This window comes from Portunus trituberculatus, chromosome 50, assembly GCF_017591435.1.
Source record: "Portunus trituberculatus isolate SZX2019 chromosome 50, ASM1759143v1, whole genome shotgun sequence".
In the NCBI taxonomy this organism is placed as follows: Eukaryota; Metazoa; Arthropoda; class Malacostraca; order Decapoda; family Portunidae; genus Portunus; species Portunus trituberculatus.
In genome coordinates this window covers 26,247,290-26,274,319 of record NC_059304.1, presented here as the reverse complement: position 1 = coordinate 26,274,319, position 27,030 = coordinate 26,247,290, and the positions used below count along the sequence as shown (strand labels likewise).

At 37.8% G+C, this 27,030-nt stretch overlaps 1 protein-coding gene across 7 annotated transcripts in view; it reads right to left on the bottom strand.

The window, feature by feature from the left end:
• Positions 1 to 24,776, bottom strand: part of LOC123500105 (protein abrupt-like) — a 46,397-nt gene extending 21,621 nt beyond the window's left edge. Inside the window, exons 1-3 of one of the 7 annotated variants that reach the window (XM_045248766.1) lie at positions 24,690 to 24,776; positions 23,590 to 23,776; positions 4,178 to 4,369 (exon numbers count right to left, since the gene is read on the bottom strand). In XM_045248766.1, coding sequence (XP_045104701.1) covers positions 4,178 to 4,369; positions 23,590 to 23,775 — 378 coding nt within the window. In that variant the 5' untranslated portion in view covers position 23,776; positions 24,690 to 24,776. The other 6 variants (XM_045248767.1, XM_045248768.1, XM_045248769.1 and 3 more) reach the window with 6 other exon arrangements.
• Positions 24,777 to 27,030: the final 2,254 nt, after the last annotated feature.

Here is a 27,030-nt window from a genome sequence, read left to right as displayed (position 1 = left end):
ATGTTTAATCTTCAGTCTGTGCGTTTTCAACCAACAGCAAACATTGTCCAGTGCTTACCACGGCTTTTTATGCATTTGTACCCTTCCCATGAGTGCTTAACCTATCCAAAATGCCTCCTAAACCTAGTAAACCAGTGAAGCATTATCAAAAGGCTCTTCCAGTGGCTGCTAAGCTTGAACTAATACGAAAATTAGAAAACTTTACGTATTTTACGTACATCTTATACAGTTTCTTACGTATTTTTGTAAAGAACGGACTTTTGCAATATATGGACAGGGTCGTGCACGCATTTGTCCGTTGTTTCGAGGGTCGAGTGTGTGTGTGTGTGTGTGTATATATATATATATATATATATATATATATATATATATATATATATATATATATATATATATATATATATACACACACACACACACATATATATATATATATATATATATATATATATATATATATATATATATATATATATATATATATATATATATATATATATATATATATACACACATATATATATATATATATATATATATATATATATATATATATATATATATATATATATATATCTATATATATATATATATATATATATATATATATATATATATATATATATATATATATATATACAGTAAGTCCTTGTTATACAGTAGTTCCTTATCTGGTAAATTCACAGTTACAGTATTTGGAAATTACTACCCTCGATTCGATATACTGTAAGAAAAATTCACAGATACGGTATCCACTCATGTCAGCCGAGAGGGCACAGCGCGGGGGACCAGGGGTGATGACGTCATCCACACCACACCTCCCACAGTACAGGAATACTCCACTTAACAAACACGATAGGGGATGTCAAAGCTGTTCGTAGAGCAGGAATTCGTTAAGTGGACGTAATTTTCCCATAGGAAATAATGGAAATAGGGGGGATGCGTTCTGGGCTGGTCCCAACATACCATATGGGTTAAAAAAAAAAAATTTATATATTTTTCTATTAGCTTTTTACAAACCTTGCCCCCAAGAAAGGATTGTTTTGTAATGCATAAAGTGAAATCTTACATGGAATACCAAAATAATAAAGCAGAGATAAGATCAGCCACAGACGAAGTAGAGACTCACGGTGACTCGGCTGCTTCTTCTTCTTCTTGTGACCCTTTTAGCCTGCGTGTTGTCTTTCACCACGATATTAAATTTATGTTTCCACTCCTCTATTGCCTGCTATAATGGATATCATATCTTAGTGATAGTGATAGTGAATTACTAAAGAGATACCGTGGTATTTCATTAGTAATTCACTATGACTCACTGCCACAGAGTCGAGGTTATCCTCATGGCATGAGCATATATAAATACTAAGATATGATATCCATTATAGCAGGCAAAAGAGGAGTGGAAACATAAATTTAATATCATGGTGAAAGACAACACGCAGGCTAAAAGGGTCACAAGAAGAAGAAGAAGCGGCCGGGTCGCCATGAATCTCCACTTCGTCTGTGGCCGATCTTATCTCTGCTTTATTTTTTGGTATTCCATGTAAGATTTCACTTTATGCATTACAAAACAATTCTCGGGCAGGTTTAAAGCTAAAGAAATGTTGTTTTGTGAACATAAATGCATATATAAGACAGTAACACCACCTGGAGAGGTGGTGTTCCCAGCAACCTCAGAGCAACCTGATAGCAACCTTGTCACTGTCCCTCTAAGTGTTCATGTTAGCCATTTCGCGGCAGGAGGTTGCTCTGACGTTGTTAAGGAATCTTGGATCCAGCTCCAGGAGCACTAGAGACAGGCAGGGAGCTAGCCAATCACAGCGAAGCTGTCGCGTTCGGCCCCTCACCTGGCAAATTCAAACCCAGAAAATTCGCTAAAACGGATGTGGTTGTACGTTATGCGGACTTTTTGGTTAACTTTATACACTAATATTCCGCTTAACAAACGTTCGTCTAACGAATTTCCGGTTTAACATACTAATTATAAAGTTAGACTAAAATGTCCGCATAACGTACAACCACATCCGTTTTAGCAAATTTTCTGGGTTTGAATTTACCGGGTGAGGGACCGAACGCGGCAGCTTCGCTGTGATTGGCTGGCTCCCCGCCTCTTTCTAGCGCTCCTGGAGCTGGATCCAAGATTCTTTAACAACCTCAGAGCAACCTCCTGCCACGAAATGGCTAACATGATAGCAAGGTTGCTATCAGGTTGCTGTCTTACATATGCATTCGTGTTCACAAAACAACATTTTTATTAGCTTTTTACAAACCTTGCCCCAAGAAAGGATTATTTGTAATGCATAAAGTGAAATCTTACATGGAATACCAAAAAATAAAGCAGAGATGAGATCCTTCGTTTGTCAAATAGGTTTGGTTGTCTCCTTAGACTTTTTGAGAAACTACAAAACTTTGTCTATTTTTGGTTTTTCTGATGAACTAAACCTAAACAAACTTTATCCAAGTTAATCTAATACTTAAACTAACCTTGCAACACCATATATTGCACCCTTAAGTCAATCTGGCACGTTGATCTCTATAATTTGACCTCTAATTGTTATACTATCGGAGTACCTTGCACATAAGTCAACCCCTTAACTATTACTTAGCCTGGTCCAATGTCGCCCTGAGGCACTAAGTGCTGGGTTGTAAAAAAAACAAATCAAACAGACTGAAAACACCACCAACTTCCAGCATTTCAACATAAGCAAGCTGCCAGTTTTTACTTTTATTTTTCTGTACTCACGTTTTAACACTATATCAGACGAATATCTCCTTTTTAAACTCTAATGGTAAGTATCCATCCACTTACAGTCCTGCTACTCATGGGGACTGCACATACTCCCAAAAGGAATATGTTCAAGAGTGATGTGGATATTTCATAAGCAAGGGACTCAAGGAAGCCAGATAAGACTCCTGGCTCACGGAGACAGTCTCTTCCTCTGCCATGTTGTGCAGGAGACTGGCGCTCTGTAGTAAGTAGGAACAACAACGTACCTACACAAATATCCTAGTTTATTATTATAGAATATGTTACTGATAAAAAAGCTAAAAACATAATCGTTTCATAACAATACACTCATGATTGACTGCTCAGTGCTGCCACCTAGTGACAAACACTCCCTTTGAACAGCTGTTTCGACACAAATTTTAAATGTAATTTTATGTTTTTAAATATTTTAGATTACTTTAGGTATTATGTATTTGGTTTCCATATCAATAAAATATTCCATAGTAATAAACTACAGTATTTGTGTAGGTACATTGTTGTTCCTCCTGTTTACAGAGTATCAGTCCCTTGCACAACATAGCGGGGAAAGAGGCCATCTCCCTGACACAGGAGTCCTATCAGGAGCTTGGCAGTATCTAATGTAGCATCTTTTCCACTCCTTACATTTTACCTTGGTGCACCTTTACCACTTTTACTTGATGATGCATCCACACAGTATTTAGCAGAACGTTCTAGCAGCTTATCTTTTGATTTACTAATATCCGAAAGAGTTTGCTTGGCCACACCATACTCCTCACAAACAATTGCAACTCTAGCTTCTTTTTCTGATTTTTTTCATCAATTCCAGCATTTATGTCACAGCTAGGGCCACTCACTTATGCCTAACACCCTTGGAAGACATAATTAAGACTTCTAAAGTACTGAAAAATGCACAACCTTGTTCACTGATACTGGACAATACACAGTGTTCACTAGTGTCAGCTGGACTTGTTTACAACCACCTGCCGCAGTGACACCATCATCTATCACCCATTTCTAGAAGTGTGCGAGGCACACATTGTTCTAATTCATTTATTGGCCATCTGGACCTAATTATTAAATCATTATCTGGACACTGTCCGGATTAACCGAAATCCGGATAAACAAGGGTCAAATGTATCATATTCTACTCTTGTGTGAGTGAAGAGAACATACATTGTGCTGCCACCTGGTGACAACTACTAGTTCTGAAAACATTGTGTTCCAAGTCCAAGGGTCCACTGTAGTCTCTTTTACTGTTGCCTTTCTTTTCTTCAAATGAACACATTCAAACTTTTCTATTTTGTTTCTGTCTCTTAGGAAGATAATATAAAGTACATGAATTATTCATCTGATACAGAATCTGAAGAAAATTATGCGATCTCATAGCCATAAATAAAGAAAAATTTACACATCTATTATCTAACCTACCTGGCTGCTGACAAGTGCTGAGGTGACATGGGAGAGGCCAGTCACACTGAGGCTAGAGGCAGCATTGAGTAGATCCACCAAGTGATCCTCCTCCACTACCACCTCACCACAGTACATGAAGTGCAGCAAAGCCACTACCTGTCTCCATCCCATGCCATCCAGGATTATGATGGGGTGGTCACATGGGTGGTCCTGCAGTAGACATTAAAACTAGGGTAAGATTGACACATAAACAATACTATTAAAACTTTGCTAACTCAACCTCCATGATGGACCAAGGACATGCCTTTTTTTCCATGCAGCCTACCACCTCTTCCGATCCTAAGTGGATTAACTTACCTGCAAGTAACAGCTTTCATATGAAGGGTGGCAGTTGTCTTAAGAGAAAGGATTTGCCTGAACCTGTGTCATTTTCTTTTTACCTACCACACAACTACAAAGGAGATTAACAACGTGATTCACAACCTGAAAATATCGTCACTTGCTTACAATGAAATTGATATTAAAATTATAAAAAGCTGCTCTGAGGTAATTACCCCATTTCTGGAATATATAATAAATAGTTCCTTTTAAAAAGGATGCTTTTCTGAAAAAACTACAAATAGCTGAAGTTATACGTTTTACACAAAAAAGGAAAGAAATCTATTCATATGAACTACAAACCAGTCAAAATTCTTCCAAGCATTAGTAAAACTTTTAAAAAAATCATGATGACGACTTGTAATTTATTTAACAGAATTTCCATTCATTGTAAATTGTCAGTTTGCTTTCAGACCCAGGTTCTCCACTGGGCTTGCAATACACCAACTATGTCAAAATATATAAGATGCAATAGATGGCAAGTCCTTTAAAATACCAGTATTTTGTGATCTAAGTAAAGCTTTTAATACCATTCCTCACACCTATGGAATTTGGGGACATCCACATGATTGGTTGAAAAGTTATCTAAACAACAGCCACCAATATACCACTTTCAATAATTGCTCTTCTAAGCACATGCATGTTTGTTGTACGGCACCACAGAGATTAATTTTACACCCCATCCTATTCTTAATATATATAAATGACACTATCCATTGTAGTAATAAGCTTAAATTCTTACAATATGCTTATGACACTACTATTTTTATTAAGGGAAAGACATAAATGAGTTAAGAGTCCATCATGAACATAGAACTCAAGGAAACTATTACATGGATCAGTAGTAATAAATTAACTCCTAATGCTTCAAAACTCAATATATGGTATCATCCTTTCATGAGAAGCCCAGTTCAAATAAGTATTGCACCAAATAATGTCACTGTAAACAAAATAATGAAGTTAATTTTTTTTTTTTTTGGGGGGAAATTATAAATAATATATTAGTAAAAAAATCACATATATCAGAAGTCTGTTCAAAAATTTCTAAAATAAAAGGTGTATTTCACAAAATTTGAAATCTTATCACTATTGATGGTCTCAAACAGATATATATATATCTTTGGCGTGTCCACACTTCTTATACAGTTCAACAATCTGAGGAGGGGCTTACAAAACATACACTGATAACCTTTCCATTATACAAAAAAAAGTTGATTAGAGTAATTTTCAACAAATCAAAATATGATCCCATACATCAACTTTTTCAATTAATATTTCTTGAGTAAGTTATCTGACATAATTTCATTACAAACATGTTTGTTTGTTTTCAAATCCATTCATTAATTTTCATTCATTTTTTTGTTAACTGTGAGTTTCAGCTGTTGCATCATAGTAAGAACATAAGAAAAGAGGGAAGCTGCAAGAGGCTGCCAGGCCTATACAAGGCAGTCCCAGTGTGCTTAAGCAATCTAATTCCATCTATCTTCCCCATCCATGAACTTATCTAACTTTCTTTTAAAGCTCCCTATTGACTCAGCCCTGACTACATGACCACTGAGACCATTCCACTCATCAACCACTCTGTTTGAAAACCAATTTCTTTCCTAATCCTGAATTTTTCAAGTTTAAACCCATTATTTCTGGTTCTGTCCCCGCTACTGATCCTAAGAACTACATTCATGTCCCCTTTGTTAAAACCCTTATACCACTTAAATAGTTCTATCAGGTCTCCTCTTAACCTACGTCTCTCTAAGGAATGCAAATTAAGTTTTCTCAGTCTCTCTTCATAGGGGAATATCCCTCATTCCCTGTATCTTTTTAGTCATCTTCCTTTGCACTGATTCCAACAGAGCTATGTCCTTCCTGAAATGTGGGGACCAGAATTGTACCGCATAGTCAAGATGTGGCCTGACCAGCGCCAAGTATTATTTTAGTATTACTTCAGGACTCCTGCTTTTAATGCTTATAAAAATTAATCCCAATACTCTATTCACCTTATTCCTGGCCTCAATACATTGCTTCCTTGTACCAAGATCGGAGTTAACTATCTACGCTCAGCATCCTGCACTTGTTGATATTAAACTGCATTAGCCATCTATCTGTCCATTCTTTCATCCTATCCAAGTCTGCCTGCAAAGCCTTGGCATCTGAATTGGACCTAATTAATCTACCTATCTTTGTATCGTCCGCAAATTTACTGATATCACTATTAATTCAACTATCCAAGTCGTTGATACATATTAGAAATAATAATGGCCCTAAAACTGAGCCCTGTGGCACCCCACTAACTACTTCTCCCTACTCGGAATTTGATCCATTAACCACTACCCTTTGTCACCTGTCATCTAACCACGCTTTAATCCAGCCTAATATTCTACTTTCTATACTGTGTCCTTTAACCTTTTTTTAAGAGCCTCTGGTGAGGTACCTTGTCAAAGGCTTTACTGAAATCTATGTATAGAATGTCATAGTTATCACCTTTATCTGCCACCTCATAAACCTTACTATAAAAGCTCAACAAGTTTGTAAGACACAACTTCCCCCTTCATAAATCCATGTTGTGTTTGATTTATCAAGCCGTGTTTGTCTAGATGTTCCCTAATGTTTTTCGCTATTATTGATTCCATTAGTTTACCCACAATTGAAGTTAAGCTGACAGGCCTGTAATTAGACATTAGGGTTTTATCTCCCTTCTTAAATATGGGAACCACATTAGCTTCTCTCCACATTGTAGGTACCTCACTTGACTCCAGTGACATCCTAAAAAGTACTGCTAAAGGCTCGCTGGCGACTTCCTTGCATTCCTTTAGAACCCCTGGATATATTTCATCAGGTCCTGGTGACTTGAATTTCTTTAGTTTATCTCCTGTTCTACCATCCCCTTAGTTATATGAATATCTGTCAGCTTTTCACTATCCTCTGCCCTAAATATCTGTTCACTATCTGGGATTTTCTGTGTGTTCTCCTCAGTGAAGACAGTTAAAAAACACTCATTCATAATTCTACTAATCTCTTCCACAGAACTAGCCATTTCCCCATTTGTTGTCCTTAATGGACCGATTTCTTCTCTACTTTACGTCTTGTATAGCTGAAAAAATCCCTTGGGATCCGTCTTTGCTTGGCTGGCTACCCTCAACTCATATTCGTTTTTAGCTTTCCTCGTTAACCTCTTAACTGTTCTAGTAAGGAGACTAAAAGACATAAGAACATTAGCATTCCACTTTGCAGAACAACTCATGCTCAATAGAGTATCACTGTTAGAGGAGCCAAGCAATGAAACATTTTATCGAAAAATCTAAAGTCCACAATTTCACTCAATGCATTAACCCTTTCAGTGCTGCAGACCACAATCGTGGCTTTGAGAGAGATGCCTCCTGTCCACGATCGTGGTCCCATATTTGACGAGTCACAGAATTAAACCGCGCGCCTCCTGGCTGCTGGTAGTTGCCAGATGACATTCTCCCATCCTCCCTCGACTCATGGGATGCGCCATCAGTTGCGTGGTAAGAAAAATATAGTCACAATGGCAGTAGAGTATCAGATGCCCCTTTTTTCACAATTATAATTATTTTACGATGTCACTAGTGGCTATTTGTGCATTTATTTACAGAAATAACAAGAGTAATGATCAAATCTTGTTGTTAGAGAGAAGATATGCCAGATATTATTCGTTTCCTGGTAGTATATTGCGTATTTCGTATATTACCACATACAGTAAAACCTCGCTTGACAAATGTCTCTAAGGACAAACAATTCGGGAGATGACCAAAAAATTTATCAATATATCGACCCAGGGGACGAACGATATTTTAGGGGACGAACGTGGGTTGGCTATCACACAACAACCAAACAAAACAAAAGCACAAAAGAAAATAGAAACAGAAACGTATGAAAAATATAACATAATCTCCGTGCCACCACGATTTTCTCCTGTTTTTCCTGGGCATGGTGATGTTACCGGCGCGCTCTACTGTAGCTTCCTCGGCTTTATCCTCACTGCTCTGGTGGCTCTCAGCGTTGCTGTCATCATCATCCTGGCCATGTCCAGGTATAGCAGATTGTGGCACATCCATCGCAGCTGTTTCCTCGCTCGCCTGGCAAGGAACACCGCCCTACTGCCCGCTCCTCTCACACTGAGCATCACCTCCGAGGATCAAAGGAACTTCCTGGCCACGTACCTTTAACTTCCCTTCTTGGAAGTCCAAACTTGCTCCCACACGCGTGAGGAAGTCAATCCCCAGCAGGCAAGGGTCTTCCAAGGCAGACGAAGACTGGCAATCTTTCCATGTTTCCCATGCCAATGTTCACTATAACGGGGCCCCACATAGCGGCACTGACTTGTGACGCTACACAGCTGTTGTGTAGCTCTGGCACGCTGCGCACATCCAAAGTCTTCTCTCATGACTGTCTTCTCGGATATTGTCTGTCTTCCTCCCCATCCTCCTCTCCTCCATTCCATCATGCCATCAACATCCAGTCTCTCAAGTAAATAACCTTTTCTTTTTTATTCATTTTATTATCATTTTGATAGCATTTAGGTAAGTAAAACAATTTAGGCTTTCTACAATTACTTCGTTCATGTCATGCATACATTAAAGATCTATTTTGAATGGGTTTTATGGACAAAAGTATGATTTTTTTTTTGGCCTGGAACGGATTAATGGTATTTCAATACATTCTTATGGGAAAAATTGATTCACGGGATGAACAAATCGGGTGACGAACACAAATTAGGAAGGAATTATGGTCATGAGCTGAGATTTTACTGTATGGACATGCGTATCCTCGCTCATGATAGTATGTACATCAAGAAAACACTATGAAAACGTATTTTATATTATTTGTGTGGGCATAATGTATGCACAGGTATGAAAAATAATTACCCTAGCACATTCTGGAGCAGTTCTGAGCAACTGCAGTTCAAATCAGGCGAAAAAATCTGTGTAATTTAGTGATAACACCTGCATAAATATTTGTTGCTCTGAAAGCAATTTGCACAATTTACTCAGGCACAACATGAATTATATTTCATTATATTAGTGATTTATCCATAAACTAACCAAAGCAGTAGATTGCTCTTATGTTCTACACAAGAGTTAAATTGGCAATGTCCTTTAATGTTCCTCAGACACTGACTTTTCATGATCTTGGAATGTCCTCTTGTTTGTTTAACTCCATCCTCCATCAGGGATACCAGGTCTTGTCTATCTATATTTTCCATATGGTTTACTAACTTATACATTGTTATTAGGTCCTTCAGTCTTTCTTAATGGAGATCCTTTATTTCTGGCACCATCTTTGTAACGGTCCTTTGGATTCTTTCTAGTCTCTTGATGCTTTTCTGTCTGTATGGTGACCATACTACTGCTGCATATTCTAGTCTAAGTCTTATCATAGTGGTAATGATCTTTTCCATCATACTCTTACCCATGTAATTGAATGACACCCTAATGTTAGTTTGTGTCTTGTATGTTGAAGCAAATAGTCTAATTATGTGTCTTTCTGAAGTCAAGGTGTCTTGTATAGTCACTCCCAGGTCTTTTTCTTCACTCCTTTTCATTATAATCTCTTCTGCCATTTTATATGCCCACATATATCTTCTATTACTTTTACCCATTTCCATTACATGGCATTTCCTGGTATCAAATTTTAATTTCCACTTTTGGCTCCCTTCCCAGATCTTGTCAATATCTTTCTGCAATTCCATACAGTCATTGATGTTCATTATTACTCTCAAAAGGTTTGCATCATCTGCAAGCAAATTTATGTTGCTACTTAAACCCTCTTGTATATTGCTAGTATATACTCGATACATAATTGGTGCTCCTGCTTGATGGGGTGTCTCTTATCATTGTCCTCATTTCCTTATCTTTTAAGTAGTCTGTCATCCAATTTAAGATATTCCCCTGTATTTCTCTAATGTGTTCTATTTTCCATAGGAGGTTTCTATTTAATACTCTGTCGAACACCTTCTTAATATCTAGATACACCATGTCATCCATCCATCCATCTCTCCCTTGTACTTCATCTATTACTCTTGCATAAAAGCTAAGTAAATTCATTATGCATGATCTTCCTTTTCTGGAACCAAATTGGGAGTTATTTATCATTTAAATTTCCACCATATATTCTACCAATGTCACAGATCTTTCCCACAGCACTAGTTAGTGACACTGGTCTATAATTTAGAGGCTCAGTCTTTTTTCCTCCTTTGTATATTGGGACTATATTTGCTCTTTTCCACTCCCTTGGTACTTTCCCTTCCATTACAGAGGTGTTGATTACATTCCAAATTTGTTCCACCAGTTATTCTCTACATTTTCCCAGTGTCCATCCTGACACTCCATCTGGTGTCATTGCCTTTCTTATATGTACCTTTTCTAGTAATTCTCTAATTTTCTCTTTTTACACCACAACATTACTTAATCCTCCCTGTGTCTCTTGGTTGTTTGTCTCTATGAACTTTCCCTCTTCATTAAATACTGTTTTAAAGCTCTCATTCAAAAGTTTACTCATTTCTTCCATTGTTTCATACATCCTAATCCCTTAATTAACTTAGGAATGGTCTATGTGTGTCATTTTTCCATTTATATACTTATTATTCTAACATATTTGTTACATGCCTCTTTATGCTTCTACCTGCTTACTTCATTTCGCTGCTTTCTTAATTTTTTTCCAAGCTGCATCCTTACACTTTTTTAGCTCTTGCAGATATAGCATTATATCACATGTGTTTGCTCTCTTTTACACTGTATGTGGGAACATATCTCTTTATCCCCGTATTATACTTGTATAGGAATATTTCATACCTCTCTTTGACTGCCTTACCTTGCATATTTTCCTACAAATCAATACTACCAAAGTAATTTCCTAACCCTTCAAAATTTGTTTTAGTGTGATTCAATCTTTTTATTTATATCCTTCAATACATTTCAAAATTTTGTGATCCTCTAATTCAATTTCTAAAACCACATGAACACTTTTTCCCATTGGACTATGATATCTCTGGCTTTTTTGTAAATACCAAATCCAGTACAGATGGTTATTCTTCCCCTCTATACCATGTATAGTCCTTCAACCATTGATCCAATGTGTTTACCATGGCTAGTTGTAACACTTTTTTCCCACCAACGCCCAGCATAATTGTTTACATCCAATTCATCCCAATTTACATGTTTGCAGTTTAGATCTCCCACATGTAGCACTCTTCTGTCTTTCCATAACATATTGTCCAGGCAGTTTAGCACTTCTATTTGTAGTTCTTTGTGTACATCAAGCTTCCATGTATTAGTCTTCATTGAGACATGTTACTATGATACTCCTCATTTCTCTCCTGCTGGTCTTAATTGTTATGCTTAAAACCTCTGGCAGTCCATCGTCATACTGTACTTCCTCCACAAACATATTCTCTCAAGCCATTATCAATACTCCTCCTCTTGCTTTTCTCCCCTTCTGTCTCTCTGTCCAAACATTATATCCCTGTTCCTTAAAATTTACTTGGACGTCTTCGGCTAACTTTATTTCTGTTATACATATCACGTCCGGTTCATTTTTCAATATATAATCTCTCAATTCCAAGTTTCTGGATATAAATCCATCTATGTTTGTATACATGACTCTTAATGCTTTTCTTTCCCTTCCCGAATATACCATTTTCTCAATCTAATGTCTAGCACTCTCCAGTAGAATTTCTTCTCATGCTCTTGTTTTTTTTCCTTAGCTTCATTTCTTACCCCTCTCACTATTTCCATTTCTTTTAGATTCATCTCTCTCTTTATCCAAATATTTTATATTCTGCCTTACCAGCCAGTTTTCAGGACCTTGCCAAAATTTCTTCTACCCAAACTTATGATCTCATTTAACTTTGTCCCCTCACTATTTTTCTTTTTTTTTATGCGAGAGGAGACTGATCAAGGGCAAAAAACAAAGTGAAAAAAAGGCCCATTGGATTGCCAATTCCCTTACAGTTATTAAGAGTTATCTAGAAGTCAGTGACAAATGTCTTGAAACCTCCCTCTTAAAAGAAGTCAAGTCATAGGAACATGGAAATACAGAAGCAGGCAGTGAGTTCCAGAGTTTGGTATGAATGATCGAGACTACTGGTTAATTCTTGTATTACAGAGTTGAACAGAATATGGGTGAGAGGAAGAAGAATGTCTTGTGCAACAAGACCACAGAAGGAAAGGAGGTATGCAGTTAGCAAGGTCAGTAGAGCAGTTACTATGAAAATAGCGATAAAAAATAGCAAGAGATGCAACATTCCCACAGTGAGAGAGAAACTGAAGACAACCAATCAGAGGAAGGCAGTTGATAACATGTGAAGCTTTTAATTCCACCCTATCTTATAAAACTGTGTGAGTGGAATCCCCCCAACCATGCGAAGAGTACTCCATACAATGACGGATAAGACCCTTGTACAGAATTAGCAGTTGGAGAGGCAGGAAAAAATGGAGGAGACAGCCCAGAATACTTAACTTCATAGAAGCTGTTTTAGCAAGAGATGAGATGTGGAAGTTTTCAGTTTAATTTCTTTTCTTTTTTTTTATGTAGGAGAGAGAGCCACCCAAGGGCAAAAAAAAAAAAGAAAATATAAAAAAAAGGCCCACTTAAGTGCTGGCTCTCTAAAAAGTGGTAAAGCGTCAGCCAAAATTGGGGAGCAAATGCTTTGATACCTCCCTCTTAAAAAAAGACAAGTAGGAAGTCAGAAATACAGATGCAGGGAGTGAGTTCCAGAGTTTACCAGTGAAAGGGATAAATGAGTGAGAGTACTGGTTAACTCTTGCATTACAGAATTGAACAGAATAGGGATGAGAGGAAGAAGAAAGCCTTGTGCAGCGAGGCCGCAAGACCAGGGGAGGCATGCAGTTAGCACGATCAGTAGAGCATTTAGCATGAAAGTAGCGATAAAAGATAAAGAGGTGCAACATTTCAGTGGTGAGAAAGAGGCTGAAGACAGTTAGTCAGAGGAGGGGAGTTGATGAGACGAAAAGCTTTAGATTCCACCCTATCTAGTAAAACTGTATAACTGGAATACCCACAAACATGCAAAGAGTACTCCATACAAGGGTGGATAAGGCCCTTGAACAGAGTTAGCAGTTGAAGAGGTGAGAAAAACTGGCAGAGACACCTCAGAACACCTAACTTCATAGAAGCTGTTTTAGCAAGAGATGAGATGTGAAGTTTCCAGTTAAGATTGTGAGCAAAGGACAGACTGAGGATATTCATTGTGGAAGAGGGAGACAGTTGAGTGTCATTGAAGAAGAGGGGATAGTTGTCTGGAAGGTTGTGTCGAGTTGATAGATGGAGGAATTGAGTTTTTGAGGCATTGAAAACTACTAGATTTTCTCTGCCCCAATCGGAAATCTTAGAAAGATCAGAAGTCAGGCGTTCTGTGGCATCCCTGCGTGATCTGTTGACTTCCTGAAGGGTTGGTCGTCTCTGAAAGGACGTGGAAAGATGTAGGGTGGTATCATCAGCATAGGAGTGGATAAGGAAAGAAGTTTGGTTAAGGTGGTCATTAATGAGTAATAGAAAGAGAGTGGGTGACAGGACAGAACCCTGAGGAACACCACTATTAATAGATTTAGGAGAAAAACAGTGGCCGTCTACCACAGCTGCAATAGAGTTGTCAGAAAGGAAATTTGAGATAAAGTTGCAGAGAGAAGGATAGAAACTGTAGGAGGGCAGTATTGAAATCAAAGCTTTATGCCAGACTCTATCAATTTTGATATGTCTAACGCTACAGCAAAAGTTTCACCGAAATCTCTAAAAGAGGATGATCAAGACTCAGTAAGGAAAGCCAGAAGATCACCAGTAGAGCAACCTTGATGGAAGCCATACTGGTGATCAGACAGAAGATTGAGAAGTGACAAATGTTTGAGAATCTTCCTATTCAGGATAGATTCAAAAACTTTAGCCAAGTAAGAGATTAAAGCTACAGGGCAGTAGTTTGAAGGATTGGAATGGTCACCTTTTTTAGGAACTAGCTGAATGTTGGCAAACTTACAGCAGGAAGGAAAGGTAGAAGTAGTTAGACAAAGTTGGAAGATTTTGGCCAGGCAAGGTGCAAGCACAGAAGCACAGTTTTTGAGAACAATAGGAGGTACCCCATCAGGACCATAAGCCTTCCAAGGGTTTAGGCCAGCGAGGGCATGGAAAACATCGTTACGAAGAATTTTAATTGTAATCATGAAATTGTCAGAGGGAGGAGGAGAGGGAGGGACAAGCCCAAAATCATCCAAGGTGGAGTTGTGAGCAAAAGTTTGAGAGGAGTTCAGCTTTAGAGACACAAGAGATGGCAGTGGTGCCATCAGGATGAAATAAAGGAGGGAAAGAAGAGAAGTTATTTGAGATGCTTTTGGCTATATGCCAGAAGTCTTGAGGGGAGTTTGAGTTTGAAAGATTTTGACATTTTCTATTTATGAAGGAGTGTTTGGCAAGTTGAAGAACAGACTTGGCATGATTTCGGACAGAAATATAAAGTGCGTGAGATTCAGGAGATGGAAGACTCAAGTACCTTTTGTATACGAGTAAACGACAGACTGAAGATATTCAGTGTTAAAGATGGTAACAGCTGAGTGTCATTGAAGAAGATGGGATAGTTGCCAATTTCGTTGCGTTAAGTTGATATATGGCAGAATTTAATTTTTGAGGTATTGAACATTACTAAGTTTTCTCTGCCGAATCAGAAATCTTAGAAGATCAGAAGGCAAGCATTCTCTGGCATCCCTGCATGATCTATTGACTTCCCGAAGGGTTGGTAATCTCTGAAAAGATATGGAAAAGTGTTGGGTGGTATCATCAGCATAAGAGTGGATAGGGCATGAAGTTTGGTTAAGAAGATCATTAACGAATAACAAAGAGAGTGGGTGACAAGACAGAACTCTGAAGAACACTACTGTTAATAGATTTAGGAGAAGAACAGTGGCCATCTACCACAGCTACAATAAAACGGTCAGAAAGGAAACTTGAGATAAAGTTGCAGAGAAGAGAAGAGAAATTGTAGGACGGCAGTTTTGAAATCAAAGCTTTGTGCCTGACTATATAAATAACTTTTGATATGCCTGACGCAAAAGCAAAAGTTTTAACGAAATCTCTAAAAGAGGATGACCAAGACTCAGTAAGGAAATCCAGATCACCAGTAGAGTGGCCTTGACAGAAGCCATACTGGCAATCAGATAGAAGATTGTAAAGTGAAAGATGTTTGAGAATCTTCCTATTGAGGACAGACTGAATATTTTAGACAAGCAAGAAATTAAAGCTATAAGACGGTAGTTTGAAGGATTAGAATGGTCACCCTTTTTAGCAACAGGCTGAATGTAGGCAAAGTTCCAGCATGAAGGAAAGGTAGAAGACAATAGACATAGTTGAATGAGTTTGGTCAGGCAAGGTGCAAGAATGGAAGCACAGTTTCTGAGAACAATAGGAGGGGCCTCGTCAGGTCCATAAGAATTCCAAGGGTTTAGGCCAGCGAGGGCATGGAAAAAATCATTACGAAGAATTTTTTATTATATGAAATAGTCAGAGGGAGGGACAAGCCCAGATTCATCCAAGGTGGAGTTGTTAGCAAAGGTTTCAGAGAAGAGTTCAGCTTTAGAGACAGATGTGATGGCAGTGGTGCCATCAGGATGAAATAAAGGAGGGAAAGATGAAGTAAAGTTAATGGTTATGTTTTAGGCCAGATGCCAGAAGTCTTGAGGGGAGTTGGAGTTTGAAAGATTTTGACATTTTTTATTTATGAAGGAGTGTTTGGCAAGTTGGAGAACAGACTTGGCATGATTCCAGGAAGAAATATAAAGTGCATGAGATTCAGGTGATGGAAGGCTCAAGTACCTTTTGTGGGCAATCTCTCATCATGTACAGCACAAAAAAAGGCTGTGTTAGACCAAGGCTTAGCAGGTTTAGGATGAGAAAAAGGGTGAGGAACGTATACCTCCATGCCAGACACCATCACCTCTGTTATGTGTTCAGCACACAGAGATGGGTCTCTGACACAGAAACAGTAATCACTTCATGGAAAATCAGCATAATACCTCCTCAAGTCCCCCTTAACTGGCAGAGACAAAACACCATAGGCACCTCCACTTCGGGAGATCCTGGGGAGGGATTGGAGAAATATGACAAGATATAGATATGAGATTGTGACCGGAGGAGCCCAACAGATAAGATAAAGTTGTAGCATAAGCAGAAGGATTAGAGATAAGGAAAAAGTCAAGAATGTTGAGAGTATCTCCAAGATGGTCAGGAATACGAGTAGGGTAATGCACCAGTTTCTCTAAGTCATGAAAGGATAGCAAAGTTCACCAGAATAGTCAGTGAAGAAGAAGAAAGCCAAAGCTGGTAGTGAACATTGAAATCTACAAGGATGGAGATCTCCATGAAGGGACAGAGGGACAGAATATACTCCACTTTGGAAGTTAAATAGTCAAAGTCATTATATTTCCTCTATTCATTTTTCAAGACTCTGTTCTTCATCTTTCCTTAACTATCTCTTTCTCCTCCTTCTTCCTCACAAATTTCACTGAGTTCTTTTTCTCTTCTACTCCATATATAACCATACACTTCTTTTTGTGCACTGTATCTCTCACAAACTCTTCCTTTTCTTTGATCACTTGTATAGCTGTGACCTTTGTTTTCTCCCTTGTTTGTTGCTTCACTACTTCCGCAATCTTTTTCTTGCTCTTTTACCCAGCCCTTTTTCCATTCTTCCAGTTTGGTTTCAGTTATCCCTTTTCCTGTCCCTGAACTAGTGTTTAACTTATCCTGTAATCCTTGTAATTCCAGTTCATAATTCTCACATTTGCCCTTAGGGATGTTGTTCTTCCTTTCTATTTTATTCAAAATTTTCTTCATCTCATTGTTCATTTTAACTATTATCTAGCATGTCACATTTTTCCTTCAGCTCCTTGTATTTCGCGATCAGCTGTTCCTGCTTCTCGAATACCACAACGATCATCTCTTTCAGATATTCAATTTTCTTTTTCACCATGATGATCCTTTGCATATTATTCTTTCCTCCTTGAATCCAGAAAATTCCTTGTCCTAGCTAAATCCTAAAGTCACTAACTCAGACTAATAGGGGTTGGTCTGACAAATACGAATGTCCAACTTATATGAATTTTGACACCCTTCATAAAAAAAATAAATATATAAAACAGACGGGCAGTTCAACTTAGACAGATTTATACATTTAATTTTTAAGAGAGTTAAAAATTTTGGGTTTACTATTCTCTCTGAATTTTCAGACCATAAATTACCAAATGGTGTAGTCTATTTTTTGATAATCAAATACCCTTCCCACCAGAAAGCCATTTTTAAATATCTTGTGTGGTTGCATCATAGCATGACTCAAACCCTATACAATATATGGCCAAGTGTCAAGAGGGGAGGTGTCATTAAGCTCTCTACTTTTTCAGAAGTAACATCCTTGCAGGCATAAATTGATGAGAATTAAAATCAAAAACTTCAAGAAGAAGAGAAAACAACAAGAAACAAATGTATCATTGTAAGACCACTGTGGCTGACAGCTGGAACTTAAATCCCCTCCATCACACATGTTATCTCCCCCTCTGTGACCCTGGTCTTGCCTCACCCCATGCCTCACTACCACACTTCTCCACCCTCTCTTTATATCATAAGACTGCTGTGATCTTTACAAACACTTTTTTTTCTCACTACTTTCATCATGACAACTATACCTCACATAACTCACAATAACACTATTACAAAAGATTATTTTGAGACAGGTACAAAGCTGGAGCAGACGAGTAATAATTACTTCACTGTAGAATTATCTCACTTGAACACACTAATAACAAATCAGAGAGTGTCCAATTCAGTTGTAAAACAACAGATTGCGGTGACATTCCTTCTGAACTCTCACATAAGAGTGAATATTTTCTAGAGAAGCAGGGATCTGATACATTATCATCCTATTATGCTCCAGGAAGTCACCATTGTATACATAATGTGTGAAAATTTCATGACATTCAGATGAATAGAAACAGCAAAATAAGGACAAATTATGAAAAATTTCAAAAAGTAGTTTTTTACACTTCAAAAATTTTTCACAAAATCTGTATAAACTTTGATTGACTTTTGTTTGATATCATTTTACACTACAAATACATTGCAATTTTTTGTTGGAATTATATTTTTGATAATGTCAATAAAAAATGAGATAAGAGAAAGTGAAAAGTTGAAAAAAAAAAACTCAAGCGGGCAGTTCAACCCAGACTTAGTCCCTAGGTCGGTCAGAGTCCGACTTATAGCGAAAATCCAAGTTATTGAGGTCTGAGTTATCAAAATTCAACAGTAGTTGAGTTTTACAGGAAAAGAGCTATGTTCATGCTGTCCTGTCTCCATAACTACAGTCATACAGTTTAGCCTTAAAGTCATGAATATTTCTTCCTTAAACTGCTGTTTTATCAAAATTGTTCCATACTTTTATGCTTCTATTTGGAAACTATATTTCTTAATGTCTCTTCTACACACGATCTTTTTAAATTTCATGCTGTGTCCCCTTGTATTTCTTGAGTCTCCCACCAATAAGTCTTCTTTGTCAACTGTATCCCTCTCCTTCCATGCCCTGTATATAGCAATTAGGTCTCCTCTTTCTCTTCTCTGTTGCAATGTTGGAAGTTTCAATCTCTTTAATCTATGCTTATAAGTTAGGTCTCTTAAGCTTGGAACCATTTCAGTTGCAGCTCTTTGAATCCTATCTATCTTTTTCATATCTCCCTTATTATAAGGTGACCATAAAATAAATTTAGGTTGAATCATGTATGCTATTAGGTTTTTCATCATCTTTTCATCTATATAGGTAAATGCCCATTTCATTTGTTTTAATAACTCGTATGTTTCCCCAACTATATTGTTTACACATTTTTCAGGTGGTAAATTGACATTTATTGTAATACCCAGGTCTTTTCTTTTGTTTTCTGAATTTCTACTCCTCCCATAGTGTAAGGTCTTATCTGTCTTCTTTTGCTTTTTCCCTAGATTCATCATTTTGCATTTTTTTTGCATTAAATTCCATTTCCCATTTCTTGCTCTACTCGCGTATCTTACTCAAGTCTTTCTGTAGCGATTCACAATCCATGTCATTTTCCACTCGTTTCAGTAACTTTGTGTCATCTGCAAATAAGCATATATAACTGTCCAGCTATTCTACCATATACATATACAATATAAACATTACTAGGGCCAGAACTGTTCCCTGTGGAACTCCACCTATAACTCTACACCATTTTGATCGTTCACTTTTTATCACTGTTCTCATTCAACTGTTCTTTAAGAAGCCTGTTATTCAATTCAGCACTTCCCCCTGTAAAACATTTAAGTTTTTAATTTTCCATAGCAATCTCTGATGGGATACTTTATCAACAAAAGCTTCTTTTAAGATCCAAGTAGACACAGTCTGCCCATCCGTCCCTCTCCTGAATTATATCTATTGTTCTACTGTAGAAACTCTAAGTTTGTGACACAAGATCTTCCACTTCTGAAACAAAATTGTCATCCAGTTATTGAATGTGACTCTTCTAGCTGTTGCATCCATTTATCTTTAACTATTTTTTCTGCTATTTTTGCAACCATGCATATTAGGGACACTGGCCTGTAGTTCAATGGTTCTTCTTTGTTACCTCTCTTGAAAATTGGTACAATATCAGCCCTTTTCCAGTCTAGAGGGACTTTTCCTTCCATAAAAGAACATACTATGATGTTGTGTAATATCTCTGCCAGCTGGTCATTACATTCCCTCAGTATTCAGTTTGACACCCCATCTAGTCCTTTAGCCTTATTCACATGCATTTTCATAATCTTGATTTCTTTGACTTCCACATGGATCTCCCTCATTTCATTGTCCTTGTGACCTGTTTGTGACCCTTCAAACTTATTTTCTTTTGTGAATACCAACTGGAAGCACCTATTCATTATTTCTGGCTGCAATCTTGCATCCTTGTATGAAACATAATCAACTTCTAATCTATCTATTGTTTGCTTTTTTTCTTATTTTCCCATTAACATATTTATGAAAGCATTTCAGCTCATTTTTGCATTTGTAAACTACATCTTTCCCATAGTTCCTTTGTTCCTCTCTTAGGGTTTGGACATAATCATTTCTTACTAACTTAAATTCTTTCCAATTATTAAATCCTCTTCTTTTTCTCCATCTTATCCATGCTGCTTCTTTTTCACTTTGGCAAATTTATATCTTTTCTCCATCTAATCCATGCTGCTTCTTTTTCACTTTGGCAAATTTATATCTTGTGTTATTCCAGTCTTCCTTTCCTCTCCCCCTCACTGAATCTGATTTCGAGATCATATCTTTTAATCCCTTCATTATAAATATTTGTAAATATATCCCACTTTCTCTGTACAATATTTTGCTGTGTATAGTTGATTCCACTCAACTTCTGCAAAGTATTCCCTTAACTTTGCAAAGTCTGCCTTTCCATAATTATATCTTCCATTCTTGTGAAGTTCATTCCTATTTACTACTGAGCTGCTGTCCAAGCTAAATTCAATTACTAGATGGTCACTTTTACCTAGAGAGCACTGATAATTTATATCTTCAAAGATGACAACCTCTTTCTTAAACAACAAGTCAAGCCTCGATGCCTCTTAATTTCCTCCAACTCTTGTAGTCTCCCCAATCCACTGTGTCATAGTGTCAATCATTATTAGGTTTAGTAGTGTATATCACCACGACTCTTCACTTCCTTGCATGGGCCAGTTCTCCCAGCATCCCTCTTTGCAGCTGAAGTCACTCATAAAAGTTTTACATTCCTACTTTCTTGCAATATATTTTTTAAACAATTTCCAGTATCTCTCATATCTCTCAACACTTCCGTATATTCATCTTGATTCCATATATTACTGCAAGATCTCTTTTTCCCTCTCCCTTTCCTTTTATCTTAATTTTGATTACTTCCGCCACACCTTCTCCCATCTCTGCATTTTCCACTGCTATATTCTTCTTGGTCAGTAACATCACTCTTCCTCCTTTCTTACTATTCCTAGATCTTAACCACACATTATAGTTTCCATCTCCAATATTTATATTTTCTGCTGGCTCATTTAGTTTAGTTTCTGTAAAACCCATGTCTGGCTGCTTTATTTTAACATAATTATTAACTTCATGCAATGTTCATATTATACCATTTATGTTTGTACATGCTACTGACCATTTACTGTTTCTACTTACATTAATGATTCCTCTTATTATTTCCTTTTCTGATACCACATTCTCATCCTCTTGTCCTTGACCTTCCAGTAAAACTTTTTTTCTTCTCTTCCTCCAATCTGTTCTTATTTTTTTTCTTTTGCATCTCTTATAAAATCGTACATTTTATTTCTCTCCTCATTCATATCACATTTTATCCAAATTTTCTGGTATTGTTCTGTCTTGTCCAGTCTCCTTGCATGTTGTATCACCTCTGATGTTGTTGTTTGTGCTCTGAATTTGACTTTCAGTGGTCTTCTTCCTCATTCTGTATATTTTCCTAGTCTGTGTACTTCATCAATTTCACTCATCCAGTCCTCACCTTCCCCCTCAACACACCACATCCTCTGTTACCTTTTTTGTTCTTTCTCCCTCTTTGATTTTACAGGTTCCTTTTCTTCATTCAATCTAAAGATAACTATTCTTTTCTTTTTGTCCACTGTACCGTATCCCTTATCATTGATTTATTTTGTTTGATTACTTTCACTATCTCTTGGGTTAGGTCTACTTTTTCTTTCTGTTGTGTTTCCATTTCTGTAAAGCAAACTTTTTCTTCCTCTCTTTTTCTGAGCAAAGTTTCACTTATTTTCATGGGTCTCCCAGTACTTTTAGCTGAGGTAGGAACACAGCACCGCCAGACGCTTTGAATTTTGCAACTAAGCAGCGAACACTTCTCTCACTCACACCAGTTCATTTACTATTTCTTTAATTTGAAGGCCTAATTCATGACACTGGATCACTGTGACCCTTGTATCATGATCGAGAGACTTCCCAGTCATGGTGTACATATGTCAGGCATGATTATTCAAGGCAAACACCAAAAAATTTTAGGACAGTGGTCACTTTTAAACATTAACATATCAAATGACACTGAGACATGATTCATGTCATTTATAGTCACTGAGTGATGGGTGACAACTAGAATATAGTTAATATGTAGCCAATTTTACCCAGGGCATTTATTCCCTTTACCGCCAAGTGTATACTATCTAATTAGGAACAAAGAACGGCCAGCCAGCCTTTTCCGCATCGACTGTATGTTTACATATGCATTTGAGAACCAACATGAAAGTACATGAAAGTATGTGTGTGAATGCATGTGTATATGTATGTACTGTTTCTTTAACTTCTTTAACTTTGAGGCCAGCATATTTCAGCTCCTATTTTTCAATGTTAATTGATAAGGTCCTAAAAAAGGCTTCAGCTTAATGGACCTGGCATGTATCTTTGTTTCTGTTTAAACTGATCCATAATATCAGATGTATCATATTGCCAATAAAGAATATCAATATCAGTATTAATATCTCTCTCTCTCTCTCTCATTCATTTTAACTCTCATTACTTCTGGCATAAGTTACTTTGGTGATCCAATTTACACAATTATTTGTTCTTTCTATCATAACTGTTAATAGCATATATCCATATCTCAACATCTTTCCCAGTATGAAAAGATCAATAAAAAAGTAGCATACCAGCAACATATCCAGAACAAATAAAAATAATAGTGTCCACAGAATTATTACAAAAAGGTACTGATTCCCATCCTTGGCTAATCATCTGCCAAAAATCTTATTCTCTTCATCAGGTTGTCTATCATATCATAAAGAGATATTATAAATTTATATCACAAATGTATCCAAGTAGCAGAACACCTAAGAGCTAACCAACAAAGGTGTAATTTTAGTAATTTTCTTCTGTTAGCATATTAAACATATAACTGACATGCTAACAATGCATTTCCTATAAAAAATTCATAAAAATCAGCCACTATCCTGTATGCTATATACTTCTTATCTACCCATCCTGAACTTTGTCTTATGTTTAGTACCTTAAGCACCTTCCTGAAGTAAGCACTGCAAGCAGACAGCACCAATTTGTGGGCCCTAACGGTGCGTCCCTCACATGCAACAGTGACATCCAGGAAGTCTTCGTCATAGCGCAGGGCCTCCAGCGCTGACGTCACAGAGTCACTGTAGTTATGCCACCGCAGCCAGCACCTTCGTGGCTCCCCCATCCTGCACAAAATAATGTTACAAATCACTACCAGTTTAGCTCAAAACCTGTACCCAAGTGACTAACTCATATTACGGTAAGAGCAAACCATAGAAGCATTCAAAATCGGCATGGATATTAATTACAAAACCTCAATCAACAGTAGAGAAGTAACTACATATTTGTAGTCTCTTTTATACCATAATCTGAATCAAAATAATAAAAAATATTGGAATATATATGAACAAAAAAAAAAAAAAACAGGAGGATGACCATAGTTTGGGACACTCATATCATGTACTCTCTCCTAACCAGCATATGTACTCTCCTTATAAGCATCCAAAAACATTTAGGGAGTACTTTCAAATTTAACCCAACTTCAGATCATAGCTCCCAAATTAATTAACATTGAAAGACTGGTTTGTATAGTCTCAACCCACAATGAGTAAAACAGGTGAATAACAACAAACTCTTCCTTAGCATCTACACATGCGGCCCTTCACGTCATGTTTCTTTGTACGCACGAAACAATACCTACGTAGCATGTCAGTCACTCATGGACAGTCCTTATTATCTCTTAACCTTAAACTAAGAGTAAATAAACGGACAGATGAGTAAGTGCCCGCCACACACTGCCTACCTCCCACGACCTTCCCTGGACTAGTGAAACACTTCTTCACACACACATTTAGGGAAGACGTTCGAGCAGTCTTTCTTTATGACCAGATAATTGCAAGGTGGCGAGAAGCAGCAAGGCCAGGAGTGTTACCAGTGCCTGGCCTGGAGTAGCTGGGGTGCCGCGGGTGTTTACTTGCCTCACCTTTATCTTACACGCTTCGCCGTCACCATAGCCGCCACTACAAGCTTCCCTGAACCTCCTACAGCCACCCTGCACGCTCTTCACCACCAGGGCTCGTGAAATAAACTACCACAAACCTGCCACCGAGTTCTTGACCTCGCCTGACCTGTCCCCAAGGTAAATAGTCAGCCCTTGGCGCGCCTCAACCCCACCCCCGATCCCAACAATCTTTTAAAAAAAAAAGGTTTTCGCCAACTTTGTTTTTCTCAACCAAATGATGAAAAAATGTTAGATATTTTCATCAGTATATTTTTGTGATGTGTTTTCAGCAAATAAACAACCTTAAGGTTGTACAAAATTTGTGACCACATCAGTAAGGTACCCACAAACACCAAATATTCGTCAAAACAACAGCTCCCATTACAACGTTGCACATAATCTGTCCATCAAGTCAAGAAATAAATCTATAAACTTCTATTTATCCATATAAGCAGTTTCTCATCTTTGTTTTCCAGCTTCAGAATTGAAATTCAAGTATTTCCGGGAAGCAAACAGCTAGTACGGTCCCTGAGCGATATTTTAAGCTTTATTTTTACTCTCCTCAGACACTTAAGACACGTACTACTATGGCAGCATTTCCTAACTTTTTCCGACCATAACACCTGTTGTCATGTTTGAGCAGTCCAGCACCCCTAACTAATATGTTGTTATTAGAAGGATAAAAGAAAGTGCATGAAGTGTGTGCATCACTTCCCAGCACCCCTTATGATTGATTTCAGCACCACATGTTAAGATCGAAACGCGCTGTTCTATGGTATTTTATTTGCCAAAACAACATTTATTTAATCAGCTGGATAATTTCATAGCATTTCACAAATTCTATCTTCTCGATGCGGTCACCTTTTGTGTTTTTATTTCGTGGTTATTGGATCTACCTATAGACGTACAGAGCATAAAATTAACGAGCATTTCCAGTTTCTTCTCAAACATTCTTAATTACCAAATCTATATACAGCATCATGATTGATTGATTGATACATTTATTGTTGAATTAATAAGTTTTTACAACAAAGGAGGAGGATGGGCCTTGCCACACACCCCCTGGGCAAAGACTTAAGGTTAAAGTATCACAAAAATAAATCTGGACAGTATACACAACAAGAATACAAGTATTTCAATAAATAATTACACATATTGCACACCTTATTGCCTAAGACATCCTACAGTCTGAGAGCAAACTGAGGATATTCCCTGAGTATATCCCTGAGGGTGGCAGAGTCTAGGAGATGGTAAATGAGGCGGTACAAGTCATGTTGACCTTGTGGCCTACATTTAGCAATGAGAGGACATTCCATGATATAGTGACGCAGTGTGTGTCCCCTTGGAGTAGCACACAGCACACAGCACACACCAGGAGAAGCACTGACTTCCCAAAAGTATTTGTAGCCTAATCTGAACCTCATTGCCACCCCGTCATGTGATGCAGTGTGTCTCTCGTAGGTGTAAGCACAGCTCTGGGAGACATGTGCATAGTGAAGACTAGTGCTACTGCCCCTATGGCCACAAGGCTCCAACTGATCAGTAATGCTACTTTGTACAAAGTCCTTAATGCTACTCTTAACATAACTTACAGTGTACTCAGTGCCAGGGTCCACTGTGTCATCTTGTAGGGCACACTGAACAAGGTGGTCTGCTTTTTCATTTAACGGGATACCCACATGAGAGGGTATCCAGATGAAATGGACCGTAAAACATTGGACTAAGGACTCCACCCAGTGGTGTTCCAAGCTCAAAAACTTCCTCAGAGGAGACTGCAACTTGAAACCAAACCTGTGCTGTTCTATTGTACAAATAGTCCCTGATCCATCCTAATAATCTACCTTTGACACCTTTGAGAATGAGTTCCTCCATAATAACATCTTTGTTGGCCCTGTCAAAGGCACCCTTGAGATCAACGAAAGCTCTGCAGGTAGCATCCTTATTTATAAGACACTCAACAAAATAATGACTTGTAGAGTGACCTTTTAGGAAGCCATGTACATTGCCAGAGAGTACATGGCCCACCTTGTATATAAGTCTGTTCAATATTACCCGTTCCATCATCTTACACAGACAGCTAGTGAGAGAAATGGGGCGAAAGGTGCCATCACCTTTGGGTGCCATCACCTTTGGGGGATGACGATGGCTGTTTTCCAAGAGCGGGGAAGCTTGCCTGCAGTGAAAGACATGTTAAATAAATCCAAGATAGGGTTGTCTACCTTTACCTCCAGGAGAGCATTGAGGATATCAAAGGTGATGCCATCCTTGCCAGGAGCTGTTGACTTTCCCAACTTGACTGCCGAGAGGAGTTCGTCATGCGTGATAGGCACACAGGTGTCGTCCAGCAGAGGAACACTGTGGCAAAGCAACTCCATCTGTTACGTTCACCGGTTAAACTGGTAAGATTGGCATCGGGGAGCCGGTGAACAATAACAATAA